General features: G+C 35.0%; 3 protein-coding genes across 4 annotated transcripts; 2 read left to right on the top strand and 1 right to left on the bottom strand.

Annotated features, from left to right (window-relative positions):
- The first annotated feature begins 318 nt into the window (after positions 1-318).
- LOC141685488 (uncharacterized) lies at positions 319-916 on the top strand. The gene is made up of 2 exons (XM_074490583.1): positions 319-749; positions 850-916. The coding sequence occupies exons 1-2, from the start codon at positions 319-321 to the stop codon at positions 914-916; spliced, it is 498 nt and encodes a 165-aa protein (XP_074346684.1).
- On the top strand, positions 916-2,145 carry LOC141682828 (uncharacterized). Its single transcript, XM_074487519.1, has 2 exons — positions 916-1,504; positions 1,858-2,145. Exons 1-2 carry the CDS (start codon positions 937-939, stop codon positions 1,890-1,892), a joined length of 603 nt encoding a protein of 200 aa, XP_074343620.1. The 5' UTR covers positions 916-936; the 3' UTR covers positions 1,893-2,145.
- Positions 2,146-5,974: 3,829 nt separating this feature from the next.
- On the bottom strand, positions 5,975-13,519 carry LOC141683313 (vacuolar cation/proton exchanger 3-like). Of its 2 annotated transcripts, none has more exons than XM_074488010.1 (13): positions 13,243-13,519; positions 11,062-11,125; positions 10,629-10,917; positions 10,496-10,563; positions 10,346-10,374; positions 9,198-9,394; positions 8,866-9,078; positions 8,573-8,707; positions 8,077-8,193; positions 7,952-8,005; positions 7,626-7,742; positions 6,642-6,735; positions 5,975-6,263 (listed from the first exon to the last, which is right to left on the bottom strand). In XM_074488010.1, exons 2-13 carry the CDS (start codon positions 11,079-11,081, stop codon positions 6,253-6,255), a joined length of 1,344 nt encoding a protein of 447 aa, XP_074344111.1. In that variant the 5' UTR covers positions 11,082-11,125; positions 13,243-13,519; the 3' UTR covers positions 5,975-6,252. The 2 variants fall into 2 exon arrangements, with proteins under 2 accessions (XP_074344111.1, XP_074344112.1); XM_074488011.1 differs by having other exon boundaries at positions 10,629-10,895; positions 13,243-13,514.
- Positions 13,520-13,792: the final 273 nt, after the last annotated feature.

Below are 13,792 nucleotides of genomic sequence, written 5' to 3'. Positions count from 1 at the left end.
TTCTTCCAGCAGTAAGGCTATATAATGTAACAGATGAGGACTAAGTTTGTATGACAGTTTATTAATACAAGTTTATCTCTCTCTCTTTCTCTCAAATGTATCATGAATATGCAGTTTGACATGGTATCAGAGCTGTGTTAGCTCCATCTTCCGCATCTCATCTTCGATTTTACGTTTGCTAGTATGTGCGTATCTCGTTGATTACATACATTTCTGTATCAGTTCATCAAATATATTGTGTCAATTCATCAAATACATCAAATACATTACAATCACAGTATCGATTCATCATTTTTCTTCACCAGTTCATCTCTAATGATGTATTCATATGCGGCGGCAACTGTTGGTGTTGGTACTGGTTCCAACACCACTTCTTCATCTACCTCTACTATAATTGATGCTAATCATCCCTATTTTCTTCAAAGCTCGGACAATCCAGGTACTCCTCTTGTTAATCAAGTTCTGACTGAGCACAACTATCACCAATGGAGTAGGTCTATCTCTATTGCGCTATCTGCTAAACTAAAATTAGGTCTGATTGATGGATCTGTTCTTAAACCTACTGATGCAACACAAATTGCACTATGGAACCGATGTAATGATATGGTTGTGTCATGGTTATTAAATTCTATCTCTACTGAAATTCGCAATAGCGTTGCTTATCTTGCTACGGCGAAACAAATTTGGGATGATCTTGCTACTCGCTTTGCTCAGACTAATATGCCCCGCATCTTTCAATTACGCAAAGAGTTAGCATCAATTACTCAGGGGAATATGTCTATCACCTCTTACTTTACTAAGTTCAAGACTCTTGTGGCTGAGATTGATAATCTTGCTTCTATACCTAAGTGTGTTTGTACTGCGAATACATGTAATTGTAACAATAGGCATAAATTGGAGCAATATGAAGAAATGATAAAACTGAGTCAGTTCTTGATGGGGCTGGGAGATCAATTTACTGCCATACGAGGTCAACTTTTACTTATGCATCCTGTTCCATCTCTCAATCAAGCCTTCTCACTATTGCTACAAGAAGAATCACAACGAGAATTCGCTGCTGGGACTTATACACCTATAACTGAGACTATGGCGATGAATGTCAAGTACAATTCAGAGTTTAAGCCAAAGACTGGTGTTCCTCCTTCTGTTGCTAGAAAATCCACTACTAATGGATCTCTTGAGTGTGATTACTGTCACAATTCAGGACATAACAGAGACAAGTGCTTTTGTCTTCATGGTTATCCTGAGTGGCACCGTTTATATGGAAAGCCTAAGCCTAAACCAAGGAAATTGAATTCTTCTAGTCTCAGACATGTTACAACAAATGTGAGGGTCTCTCCTGCTTCAAACACCAATGATGTTCCAGCTTCACATACCTTGTCAAATGAGGCTTCTACTACTGGTTTTACTGATATGCAGTGTCAACAATTGGCAAAAATGATTCAAGAGAGTATCAAGCAGTCTCAGTCTTGGTCTTCTAGTTCCACTGCTGCTCAGCTTTCTGGTATGTCACATTCTACTGCTTTATGTAGCTCTAGTACCATTAGTGCCCATTCCTCAGATAAAAACAATCCATTAATATCTCATGACTGGATCTTAGACTCTGGGGCTACTAATCATATAACTTTCAATAGTGCTCTACTTAGTGATGCTACTTCTCTCCAATCTGTGTTGCATCTGCCCAACAATACAACTGTTCCTATCACTCATATAGGAACTGTTCATTTATCTTCATCACTTACATTGCTCAAAGTACTTTGTGTACCCACTTTTCATTGTAATCTCATTTCTATTTCTCAATTATCCACTCAATTATCCTGCCCCATTACATTCACTAAGAACCGTTGTGTTCTGCAGGACCCTATCTTGAAGAGGGAGAAAGAGATTGGTAGAATGCAAGCTGGTCTCTATACTTTCCAAATCTCTGATCTCTCTTCACAGTCATCCTCAGACAACCAAACTTTTAATTCTACAATTTCTTGTAATCTGAATCATTGTAATACCATTACTTGTAATGACACGACTCTGTTATGGCATATTAGAATGGGCCATCCCTCTATTGACATTCTGAACAAACTTTCATTTTCCAATAAAGTCTCTAGTCCTTTGCCTCATTGTGATGTATGTCATTTTTCAAAACAACATAGATTACCATTCCCTAATAGTGATTCTCATAGTAATCACATTTTTGATATTATACATGTCGATGTATGGGGACCTTATAAACAAGTCACTCATAGTAAGTGTTCTTATTTTTTGACTATTGTTGATGACTTCTCTAGAGCCACATGGGTATTCTTATTTGCTCATAAATCTCAAGTTCCTAGTCTGCTTAAAAATTTTATGGCATATGTTAAGAACCAATTCAACACCTCTGTCAAAATATTGCGATCTGATAATGGCACGGAGTTTACTAATCATGATATTACCTCCTTTCTGGCTTCTCATGGTGTTCTTCATCAAACAAGTTGTGTCAAAACTCCTCAACAAAATGGCCGAGCTGAACGTAAACACCAACACTTACTTAACATTGCTCGAGCTCTCAAGTTTCAATCTCATTTACCCAACTCTTTTTGGGGAGATTTCATTTTAACAGCTGCTCATTTAGTTAATCTCCTCCCATCTCAGCCTCTTCAATTCAAAACACCTTTTGAGCTGTTATACACCAAACCTCCCTGTTATGATCATTTGAGGTCATTTGGTTGTTTATGTTATGCTACTAATATCTATTCCTCTGCTGATAAACTTAATTCTCGATCTATAAAAGGTGTTTTTTTAGGATACCCTTTTGGTACTAAAGGTTATAGAATTCTAGATCTTGATACTAAAAAATTTTTTATATCAAGAGATGTATACTTTGTTGAGCATGTATATCCCTTCATCACTGAACTTAGTAAATCTACACCTCTTTTTCCTGAGTTACCTTTTTCTACTGATGATACTATTGCTCCATCCACTCTGTCTATGTCTCCCACTACTACTTCTGAGAATATTGATAATTCCTTCACTTCTTCTCCTGAAACTTCCTTCACCTCTCCACCTGCTCCTCCTACTATCATCACCAGACCTGTTAGATCAAAACAAATTCCGGTCAAATACAAAGACTATGTAGGAGTCCCTTCTGTGGCTACCAATACTTGCCCTTATCCTTTGCAAAACTACTTGTCTTATCAACATATCAGTCCTAAGTATTGTGCTTATCTAGTAAACACTTCCAGCATTAGTGTTCCTTATACTTTTAATCAAGCTGTCAAAGATTCAAATTGGTGCAATGCAATGAAAGAAGAAATTACTGCTTTGGAAGCAAATAACACTTGGGAATTAGTTCATATGCCTACTGATCAACATATTATTGATTGCAAGTGGTTGTTCAAAGTTAAATACAACCCAGATGGCTCGGTTGAGCGATATAAAGCACGGTTAGTTGCCAAAGGTTTTACACAGGAGTTTGGCGTAGACTATTTTGACACTTTTGCACCTGTTGCAAAAATGGTCACTGTTAGAGTCTTGTTATCTGTAGCTGCTGTTAACAATTGGAGTGTTACTCAAATGGACGTTAACAATGCTTTTTTACACGGGGATCTGAATGAAACAGTGTTTATGAAATTGCCCCCTGGTTATAGAGTTCTTTCCTCTGTTGTATCCAATGATTCTTCTGTCCAGTATGTGTGCAAATTGAGAAAGTCCTTATACGGTCTTAAACAGGCTCCTCGTTGCTGGTATACAAAATTATCTGCTGCTCTTAAGAAGTATGGTTTTAAACAATCTCACAGTGACAACAGTCTTTTTACTTATAAATCTGATCTGGGTTTCATGGCTATTCTGGTCTATGTAGATGATATTTTGGTTACTGGTTCCTCCCCTACTCAGATTTCTACTGTTAAAGACTATCTACGCACTCAGTTTAAAATCAAAGACTTAGGGCCTCTCAAATACTTCTTGGGAATAGAGGTGGCTAGATCTTCACAAGGCTTCTATCTTAACCAAAGGAAATATGCTTTGGATTTGTTACAAGAGACTGTTCTTACTGCAGCTAAACCGTCTGTTGTGCCTATTGAACAAAATCACAAACTCATTGACAATTGCTCTACTTTGTTATCTGATAAAGAGGCTTCTATGTACAAACGACTAGTGGGCAGACTAGTCTATCTTACAATTACACGCCCGGACTTGTCCTATGTTGTACACATTCTTTCTCAGTTCCTCTCTCAACCCAGAACTGATCATTTGCAGGCTGTATACAGAGTTCTTCGATATCTGAAGCACTCACCTGGTCAAGGCTTGCTCATATCTGCCAGTGGATCTTTTCAACTATCTGCCTATTCTGATTCAGACTGGGGTGGGTGCCCTACCTCTAGACAATCTCTGACTGGATTCTGTATTATGTTGGGATCTTCATTGATCTCTTGGCGCAGTAAAAAACAGCATACTGTTTCTCGTTCATCTGCTGAAGCAGAATATCGAGCTCTTGCTGACACATGTTGTGAAGTTACCTGGATTCTGGCTCTTCTTCGAGATTTTCAGATCATTCATCCGGCTCCCGTTACACTATATTGTGATAATCAGTCCGCCCTTTATATTGCTTCGAATCCCGTCTTTCATGAACGCACCAAATACATCGAAATTGACTGTCATTTGGTGCGGGAAAAGCTTCAGCAAGGCCTTATTTGCACTGCTCATTTATCTACAGCTGAGCAACCAGCTGATATGTTCACCAAAGCACTTGGTGCTGCTGCTATTCAATACTTTACCTCCAAGTTGAATGTTTGCAATCTCTTTCATACATTCAACTTGAGGGGGGATGTTACCACCAGTGCTAGTAGTACAGCGGTCAAAGTTAGTTATATGAATTCAGTATATTCTTCCAGTAGTAAGGCTATATAATGTAACAGATGAGGACTAAGTTTGTATGACAGTTTATTAATACAAGTTTATCTCTCTCTCTTTCTCTCAAATGTATCATGAATATGCAGTTTGACACAACCTTTCTACCAGCGCAGATCTCAACCTTTCTAACAGCGCAGTAACTAAACTCCAGTCAATGTGTATGCCAAAAAAACCTTGCAACTCCATCAAAATGCATATCTCTTAGATGTGGAACCATCCTTAGGTGTACTGAAATAAATTTATTGCGAACACGCGACCTCTAGCTATACCTACCACCTGCTTTACATATATTAGTAAACATATGTTCTGCTTGTAAATATAAAACTGAAGTGTCTTTTGGTCCCGAATCTAATAAATATTTGATTTCCGAAGCATAAGATTCATCCATATTCTAGTGAAATACTAGTAAAACAAAAACACCAGACATAGGTAAAATGAATAATGCAAAATTATGTACAATTTACCTACTATATTATCAATTGAAAATAAGGAATTATCATGTAATTAGTTCATAATTTTTGCACAAATTTACCGTCATTCATCAATTTATTTGTCTACAATAGATATTGGCTCAAGAACAATTTTACTTCACACATATTACAAATAATTATAAATAAACTGATACTATATACATACATTACAACATATATTTCAATAGAAAAAATAGGGAATCCTAATTAAAAACAATTGCAACTAAATATAAGGCTCTAGCAGTAAGACAATCAGCTTTAGTTAAGAAAACATACAAATGAATCTGTTTTTATGTGCATAAAGATGAAGACAGTTATTCGAGCAATTTTATTGAACTGATAAGCGATGATGAAAACTTAATTGGGAAAAAAAGTAAGGTGGTGAATTATAAACGATGGACCTCTATATTGAATTGTGAATAATGGACGTATCTTTACGGTTACGCATTTCAGATTGAAAGGGCCAAAATTGGCCAATTTTACGTAACTGGCTAATTTTTTTTATTTAATAAAAAATAGTCTAAATTTTCAATTTTTCTTTGATCTATTTGTCCCCACCGGGAGATTGTCGATTCAGAATCTTTGCAGGAGTCTTGAACATATGCAAACAGCGAGCCTAGTAAAAGAACAGTATTGACTTTATAAATAACATCATGTGAGTGAGTTGTGTACAAGGTGATGGACGATCCATGACTAAAATGATTACACACATCACTTTTCTTCTTTGACACTATTGAAACCATTCTTCAGTTAGCCAAAGAACAAAAAAATTATCCAGCCTTAAACTGTGACAGGAAAAGCATCAATGGCCGGACATTTGAACACCATCATACTTTCCTCAGTTGTGTTCTCCAACTGAGAGTGGAACTACACAAATTACGCCCTTCTCCAAGTATTAGTCATCTTCTGCACAAAGTACAAACAGACATTTTTTTCGCTTTAAGATGGCTAAAAGATAATGTAACAGAGCTATGTCACCCGGATAAATTATTAAAGGTACAAAATCAATGTAGAGCCGGCAAGGAAACAGGTAATAAATATTGCTGCCAATTTAAAATGCATGCCAGCTTCGCATCCCACTTGCAAGGTGCTTTTATATTTATTATGTAGCATGAATGTTATAACCAATTGTCCATTCCCATTGTCCCTGTTGTAAGTATGCTGGACAACATACGTTTTATCACAAGTACCGAACCATCCAATTATAGGGTGATGCCTGACTAATTATAACATACAGAGCTTTCAATTGATAACTGATTCAAAAACAGGTCTACCAGGACTCACCATTTGCCTTGTCAACATGCACAAAGAAACTTGCAGCAACAATTAGATAGCTCAGAATAAGCATCAAACCTTTAAAATAGTTTGACGTCCCATCCTGCATCAACCAATTAACAAGTAACTTCTCTATATTTCATGTATAATAGAATGTAAGAAGCAGGGACACTTGGGTAGCATGCCGAGTCCCCATGTCGGATACTCAGACACACGTGTCCCCGTACCAAACACACGAATTCTTACACGATACTAAAAATTATAGTCAAAATAGCAAACTACATTCACAAAATTAAGTATCCATGTCTATTTGTTACTACAAAAATATTGAATATCGTATTCATTTTTGCATAAACTAAAAAAATTTACTTGTATTTTTGTGTTTTAGATTAATAAATGATGCATTTGATTCATTTTTCATCTATTTTTGGTTTGTTAGTGGGTTTTATTACGTGTAATATGAAGTATATATGAATTTTTTGTTTATTTTTCCCGTGTCCCCCTGTACCCGTATCCCCGTATTTTTATATTTGTCGAAAACCCGTATCCCCGCAAAACGAACTCGCCCTCCCGCACCCGTGTCCTTGCTTCCTAGGCCACAGACCAAGTACAAGTCCATGTATTACGAATGCCATGTGCACCTATTTTGTGCAAATAGCTGATGTGAAAAAAACCAAGCCTTGAAACTCGTCTATATTTCATGTATAATAGAATGTACAGACCGAGTACAAGTGCATGTATTATGAATACCATGTGCACCAATTTTGTGCAAATAGCTGATGTGAAAAAAACAAACCTTGACATAAGGTTATCATATGCCACATCAGTAGTGTAATCGAATGAATAATCTATTGTATGTAGCACTGCATGCCTACATATGCTGAATACTCTCTATTTTTGACTTTTTGGAAATTGACACATCGGAAAATATTGGGAGGGAGGGAGGGAGGGAGGGAGGGGGAGGGAGGGAGAGAGAGAGAGGGAGAGAGAGACCTGCAGCATAAATGCCACAACTAGCACTGTGATGAAGAGCGTAGCAGTCTCAAAAAGTTGAAAATTCAGGTCCATAGGTTGTCCCATGAACCAACCAATGACCACACAAAATGGAATCTGCATCCATCAACAGAAGAATATTCAATTTATCGACGCCGGTGAATAAAATATTATTTAATCAATAAGCTGCCTCGATGTAATTGATAGAAAAAAATAGTAGGAGCGAAATCTGGAAGCCTCTTGCATTTATGAATAAATACAGTAGTTGCTAGTGACTTTAAAATGTCAAAACTGATATAGATATAAATTATAGAGTGAGCTCTTACCACAAACATTGAAATCTGAGTAGATGACCCGATTGCAACTCCAAGTGTTATGTCCTATAAGAGGTTTAAGGTAAATATACTACATTGAACAAATAAGACAGATTTCACAATTGTTAGGCACTAACAAGTTTGTCCTTCATGGCAAACATGATTGCACTTGCATGTTCTGCAGCATTTCCAACAATAGGAAGAAGAATGACGCTGATAAAAGATACAGGCATATTCCATGAGTCAGATGCTCCCTGAATAGACAAAAATTGCAATTAGACTATCAAGTTATCACAAACTTTTGACCTGTCAACTGAAATGTAAGCTTCTGAGAGTAGCATCCAAGGAATAGAATCCAGTGGGATATAGTCGTGGAAGTATTCAACCAAAGTTAATTATAGTAAGCGATGTTTCACTTTTTATTGTTTTATGTTAGCTTCAACTAATCCCTAAATATCAATTTATTTACTCATTTTTCTCATTACATTTCCCTCTGAAAGAAGCACAGATATATACTAAACTGAATTACTTCTAATATAATTATTCCATCCATCAAATTTGAATCGAGATGGATAGCCAGCAAGGTACTCTTTTCACATGGCCTTGTCAACATAGTAGCAATATAGAAGTTACCTGTATGGCATCAACAAGATACCCAGACAATACAGATACCCATAAAGTCAAAATAAAAAGCCACCCAACCGCCTCCCACATTGTAATCTCAGGGGCTTCTTCATCCTCAGAATCTTCGACAATACACTCTCTATCCTGCAAAAAATTTTAAGACTATTCAACTCAAGCAACAATATGAGCAGTGTAATATATGGTGATAAATATATTTAGCTTCTGAATGTGGTTTTCCCTGCACATTTCTGTAGTTACCAAAAAGCTCTCCGAAGGAAAGTATGAGAAGCTAAAGAACTTACCTCATCTATCGCATTATAAAGACCTGGTTGACTCTTTAGCTGAAAGAAGAGATAGCTTGCATATGCTACAAGCATTATACAACTGCTAAATCTTGACAGGGCTAGCTCTGACTTCCCCATATGCACCTCTGTATGTGTGAAGTGAAGCACAGCAGGGAATAGTAAACTCATAACAGCCATCAACAATAAACTCGAATTTACTAAGGCAGCTGCCTGAAACATGAGCAAAAGATCAGCCATCAACCCGTGCAAAACGAAAGCTGGCTATGCAATGTGAATGATGATTACAGTTCAAAACGAGGGGTTTCCATTACAAGGGAGTGGGTATTTACCTTATTGAAAAGTTGAACCTTTTTGTAATGAACGATCCCTCCGGTGAAGAAGGCACACCCAAGCACTAAGAGCATATTCGATAAGATAGAACCCAATAATGATTGTTGAACAACTCTAATCATCCCATGTTTAAGTGCATAGATTGAAATTATCATTTCAGTTGCATTACCAAATGTAGCATTAAGAAGGCCTCCAACTGCAGGACCAACAAAAAACTGTTCCCATGATACAGAATAATCAGGCTTATTATTATAATGAAATTCCAGCAAATAATTTGATGCTTGAGTGCTTCATTCTTTTATTACTTAAGTAAATACATGTGTATTAAACATACATTTGATTCTAGTAAAGGTCTAACAAAAATAAAAACACATCCTCCAATATTCCTAAAATGTATGTATTGGCATATGTAGACTGAAATAATAAAATTATGGGAGTAGCATAAAGCATACAGGAACATAAAAGGTAGCATAGAGTAACTATTGTTTGTTTGGACTATTTCAATACAGGACCAACCTTTACTGCACATTTAGATTTCCTCTATAAATTACTATACGTGAAGACTAAAGTGTTAGAGGAAGAGGAAGGCCCCGACTAGATCTTATGTTACATGTAACACAATACAAACTGAATATAAATTGATCCGATTCTCTGTTCAAGAACACAGAGAATTAAACTTAGCCCAATATTTATTTATAAAAAAATCTTTTTATTAAATTCTAACCAAGCACAAGATTTGGTACATCTGAATATTTCCTTCTATTACTGACCCACAAGGGTACATTTTGCATTAAATCACATCACATTTTGTGGAGACCTAATTACTTGAAGCTGAGAGCTAGATAGGGGCTTACTTAACCAGATTCACGCCTGAAGCTAGATGAGATGGTTTTTTTATTTTAGTATTAATTGATGGTTATGCTAGTAAAATTTTCAGTTGAATATATAAAAATAAATTTTCCTAATTTTTTTTTGAATATGTGTTGTGAGCCGTAACATCTGGAAGCTAGTGGTGGACCAAGATGATCAGGGTACTTCTTGACACTTGGATTGAACCTTAATGCAGGATAGATTTGGACTTAGATTGTTACAAACAACAGTACATGCGGTTCATATATTGGTTGTGGCAGCATAGCAATATATATACCTGTAGGTCCTGTAAAAAAAGCAAGTTGCCTGCACCAAAGTAGGGAGGAATATGTGCATTAATATATATTCGAGGAAGGAGATTGGGTGGTGAGATGGAGATTACAAAGCGGCAGAATATTGCTTTATACAAAAATCGACAAACACTTACTCTGTTGCATAACCCAGACGTTCGGCTAAAGGTGTAATACCCAGTAAAGTGAAAAAGAAGACCCATCCCTACCAAAAAGAAGTGAGCATTAAAAAGATGGTCACAATGTTATTATAAAAGCTTTAATTCTTACATGTTTTCCAGTAAGGTAGTGTAGCAGTATAGCGAGTGGGCCAAACGGTAGCAATACGTTGATTTTTGCTTTAATTAAGACAATATAGATACTCCGAATGAGGCTGTTTCGCAGCCTATATGAGGCCCATGAACTGGATATGTTCGGTTCTAATATAGTGCGAGATGTTTCAAAATGAAAATTTTGCAATTTATCTGTGGCTTGAGAAGAGCTGAAAGGAATTTCCTCATCAGATTCGAGGTCAATATTCTCTTCTATAGATCCCATCTGCATAGACAAGCAAAGCCCACTGATAAACCCAAGATTAATATTACTCAGATAACACTTGAGTCTCCCTCTTAAACTTTAAGAACAAACTGGAAATAACCATGAAGATGTAATCAATAGGAGAAAACGGAAACTAGCAAAAAAATATAGTAGAAAACGGACTCACCTCAGGTGATGGAGTCGCATTAATTTCTAATTAAAAATTGTTGAGCATCTACAAGATAGAATCACTGCAATCGAACAACGATAACTTGGAAGTTATTATTTTGACAAAATATGCACTAAACCTAAATTTCACCTTCCATCCTTAAGCTTCATACTGGTAACACATATGTAATTAAAGAAATTTTACAAAACATATGATAACATGTAAAAAATTTAAAAGAAACAGTGGGAAATATAATTATATTTAGCGTTTCAGTAAAAAAGTTATCCCTACAGAGAAAATAAAGGAAGCAAATGTTACGACAGTTGGATCATAGCAAGGCATAGAGTTATGAATAATGTATAATAGAAGGGGAGACAAGAAATCCCCGTGTATATGTTTAATGGTAATGATATTACATGAATTCTAGCAAAAGTTTAAATAGTGCAACAAAGTTACTCTTAATTTCTTCATGTAAGGATTTAAGAATTTTTACTCTTAGTTTTAAAAACATTATGATGAATATTATTATTTCTTTTTAAACATTCCTCTTTCAATTATAGTGGTCAACTTCAAAACCTAAAAACTGATACAAACATTTCCTTTCTATATCACCTTATTCTTTCCACTAGATAAACCATTTTAAAGGACCTGCTCAACTTTTCTCCAAAAATTCTAACTTGCATTCAGCATCTGTTTGGTAGCCAAACTAGTCACAAGGAAATTAGTATTCAAAGTTCAAAGAGTAAAATAGTGATAGAATATTCCTGCAAGTATTTGCTTATACAGTAGGTTGATGATATAAATCATGCCAAAAAATTCATGAAAGAGACAAGTGCAAAAAGCACTTTCTACCATATCAGTTAGTAGATCCTAGATTCTGTGAAACCTAAATATGCAGATGAAATGACAGTGCAGCTAATTTAAACATTTATTTTTACTTAAATACTTTAAAACCATATATTCTGTGTCCAAAAGATTTTGTATTGCATCATTTATAAAAGGCAATGTCTTGAAACAATTATGTAGAACTCACCAGTCACCACTACAAGCACTTTATAATTGCTTCAGATTAATTGCACTTAATTTATTTGCTTTATTTATTTCTTATTCTTGGATTTATTGCACATACCTTTTTTCAGTGTAGTAGATCAAATGGCAATCACTTAATTTTTTAAGTTATAACTTTATATTGTTTTTGTAAGAATAGTGGTACTGAATTGTATGAATAATTTATTTTTATTTTTAATCTCTATTTTTTTAAACTCATTTCACATATTCTAAAACCATGCTATTTGATCTTAAATGAGTTATAATAATTTATTAATATTATTTATTGGTTATAATTTTTAATTTGTCAAGAAAAAATTACAAAAATACTTTGCAAACCTCATATAATTTAATTTATTTTTGGCTTTTTGCTTGTAAATTGTACAAAAAATTAGTTTCCTGTCATAATGTATGTTTCAAACTCTTACCAACCTTGGTGAAACCTCTACTACCCTAATTTGATAACTCCATTTGTCAGAAATTAACTCCCTGTTCTGATTTATTTCAATTAGATTGATCAAACTTTAACCCAAAGTTATATCTATTCTACAATTGAAAGATAAATAATTGACCGAAAATAGTCAAACACAGCAACTAATTTGTAACCAAACCAGAGGGAGAATTGATTTCAAACATTGCAAAAGCAAATGTCTCCTTGATATACTCTATAATCTATATAGAGTTTAGTAAGGAAGAAACGACATAATTGTTTTTTCAAAAATAATTCATCTAAATAATTCAAGGAAAAATAAAAGTTGGATGAGAATATTAAGTGGACTAATGATTCAAAGATTCACATTTCAATGTGCGGTTAATTAGAAATATAATTTGAAAAATTTTCTTTTTGTGAATAAAGATGATAACATATATTTTAATTCAAAATTAAAAATTGCATAAGTGATAGCTTCGTATCATACATACACCATGTCTATATATCTACATCTACTCTAAGTAGATCTTGAGATTTCTCTGGCTGTAATAGATTTGAAGTTGATCATTTAATCTCTCTCACAATAATAAAAGGACTTTGATTTCAGAACTCTTAGCTTGTAGCAGGCAATAATTTCAGAAAGGCAATCATACCGACTAACAGATAAGTAAAATGTATGGATCTGAATGAAAACAATAGTTTGTATCTTTAAAATTAATTACCTGTGGGAAAGTAAGTTGATTTGTAATTTGACGCTGAAGCTGAAGCCAACAAGTTGAAACAGTCGTTATGAAGTAGTAATACACATTCAACGCATATATGTGAGTTGAAACAGTTTGGTTATGAATAACGGTACAGGAAACTGACGGAAGTGGGCGAGAAAAATCCAGATTTGTAAGGGACTTAAGTATGCAAGACGAAGCTTCCGGGAAGCTAGCTTACTCTCGTGCTTGAGCACTTAATTATCATTATTAATCGGGCTTAACTGTGGAGTAATTTTATAGGCTGTAGTTTAATAATAATAATAAAAAAATTGCCTAATATGGCTTATAAATATGGATCTTCGAACCCGGATAATAGAGGATAAATCTTTAATCACCGCTGTACCTTTAATTGATACAGGGCACTGCAGGCAGACCATCTCCTAATCCCATTGCTTAATTAATGCCAAACACATAAACTTTATTCTCCCTCTCAGATCTGATTTACTAACAAATTATTAACTGAATTATTTACGTTTTTCAAAAATAAACTGTAAATTACGTTAACTAT

The sequence above is a fragment of the Apium graveolens genome, chromosome 9 (genome assembly GCF_009905375.1).
Source record: "Apium graveolens cultivar Ventura chromosome 9, ASM990537v1, whole genome shotgun sequence".
In the NCBI taxonomy this organism is placed as follows: domain Eukaryota; kingdom Viridiplantae; phylum Streptophyta; class Magnoliopsida; order Apiales; family Apiaceae; genus Apium; species Apium graveolens.
This window is presented reverse-complemented; position numbering and strand designations above follow the sequence as displayed.

Coding starts and splice junctions, on each gene's coding strand:
- LOC141685488 (XM_074490583.1), top strand. CDS start 319: ATGTATTCATATGCGGCGGCAACTGTTGGTGTTGGTACTGGTTCCAAC. Junction 750..849: donor ATCTTTCAATTACGCAAAGA/GTTAGCATCAAT, acceptor TCTATACCTAAG/TGTGTTTGTACTGCGAATAC.
- LOC141682828 (XM_074487519.1), top strand. CDS start 937: ATGGGGCTGGGAGATCAATTTACTGCCATACGAGGTCAACTTTTACTT. Junction 1,505..1,857: donor CACTGCTGCTCAGCTTTCTG/GTATGTCACATT, acceptor TGTGTTCTGCAG/GACCCTATCTTGAAGAGGGA.
- LOC141683313 (XM_074488010.1), bottom strand. CDS start 11,081: ATGCGACTCCATCACCTGAG. Junction 9,395..10,345: donor TTTTTTTACAGGACCTACAG/GTATATATATTG, acceptor TTGGTCCTGCAG/TTGGAGGCCTTCTTAATGCT. Junction 7,743..7,951: donor CTCAGATTTCAATGTTTGTG/GTAAGAGCTCAC, acceptor TGATGGATGCAG/ATTCCATTTTGTGTGGTCAT.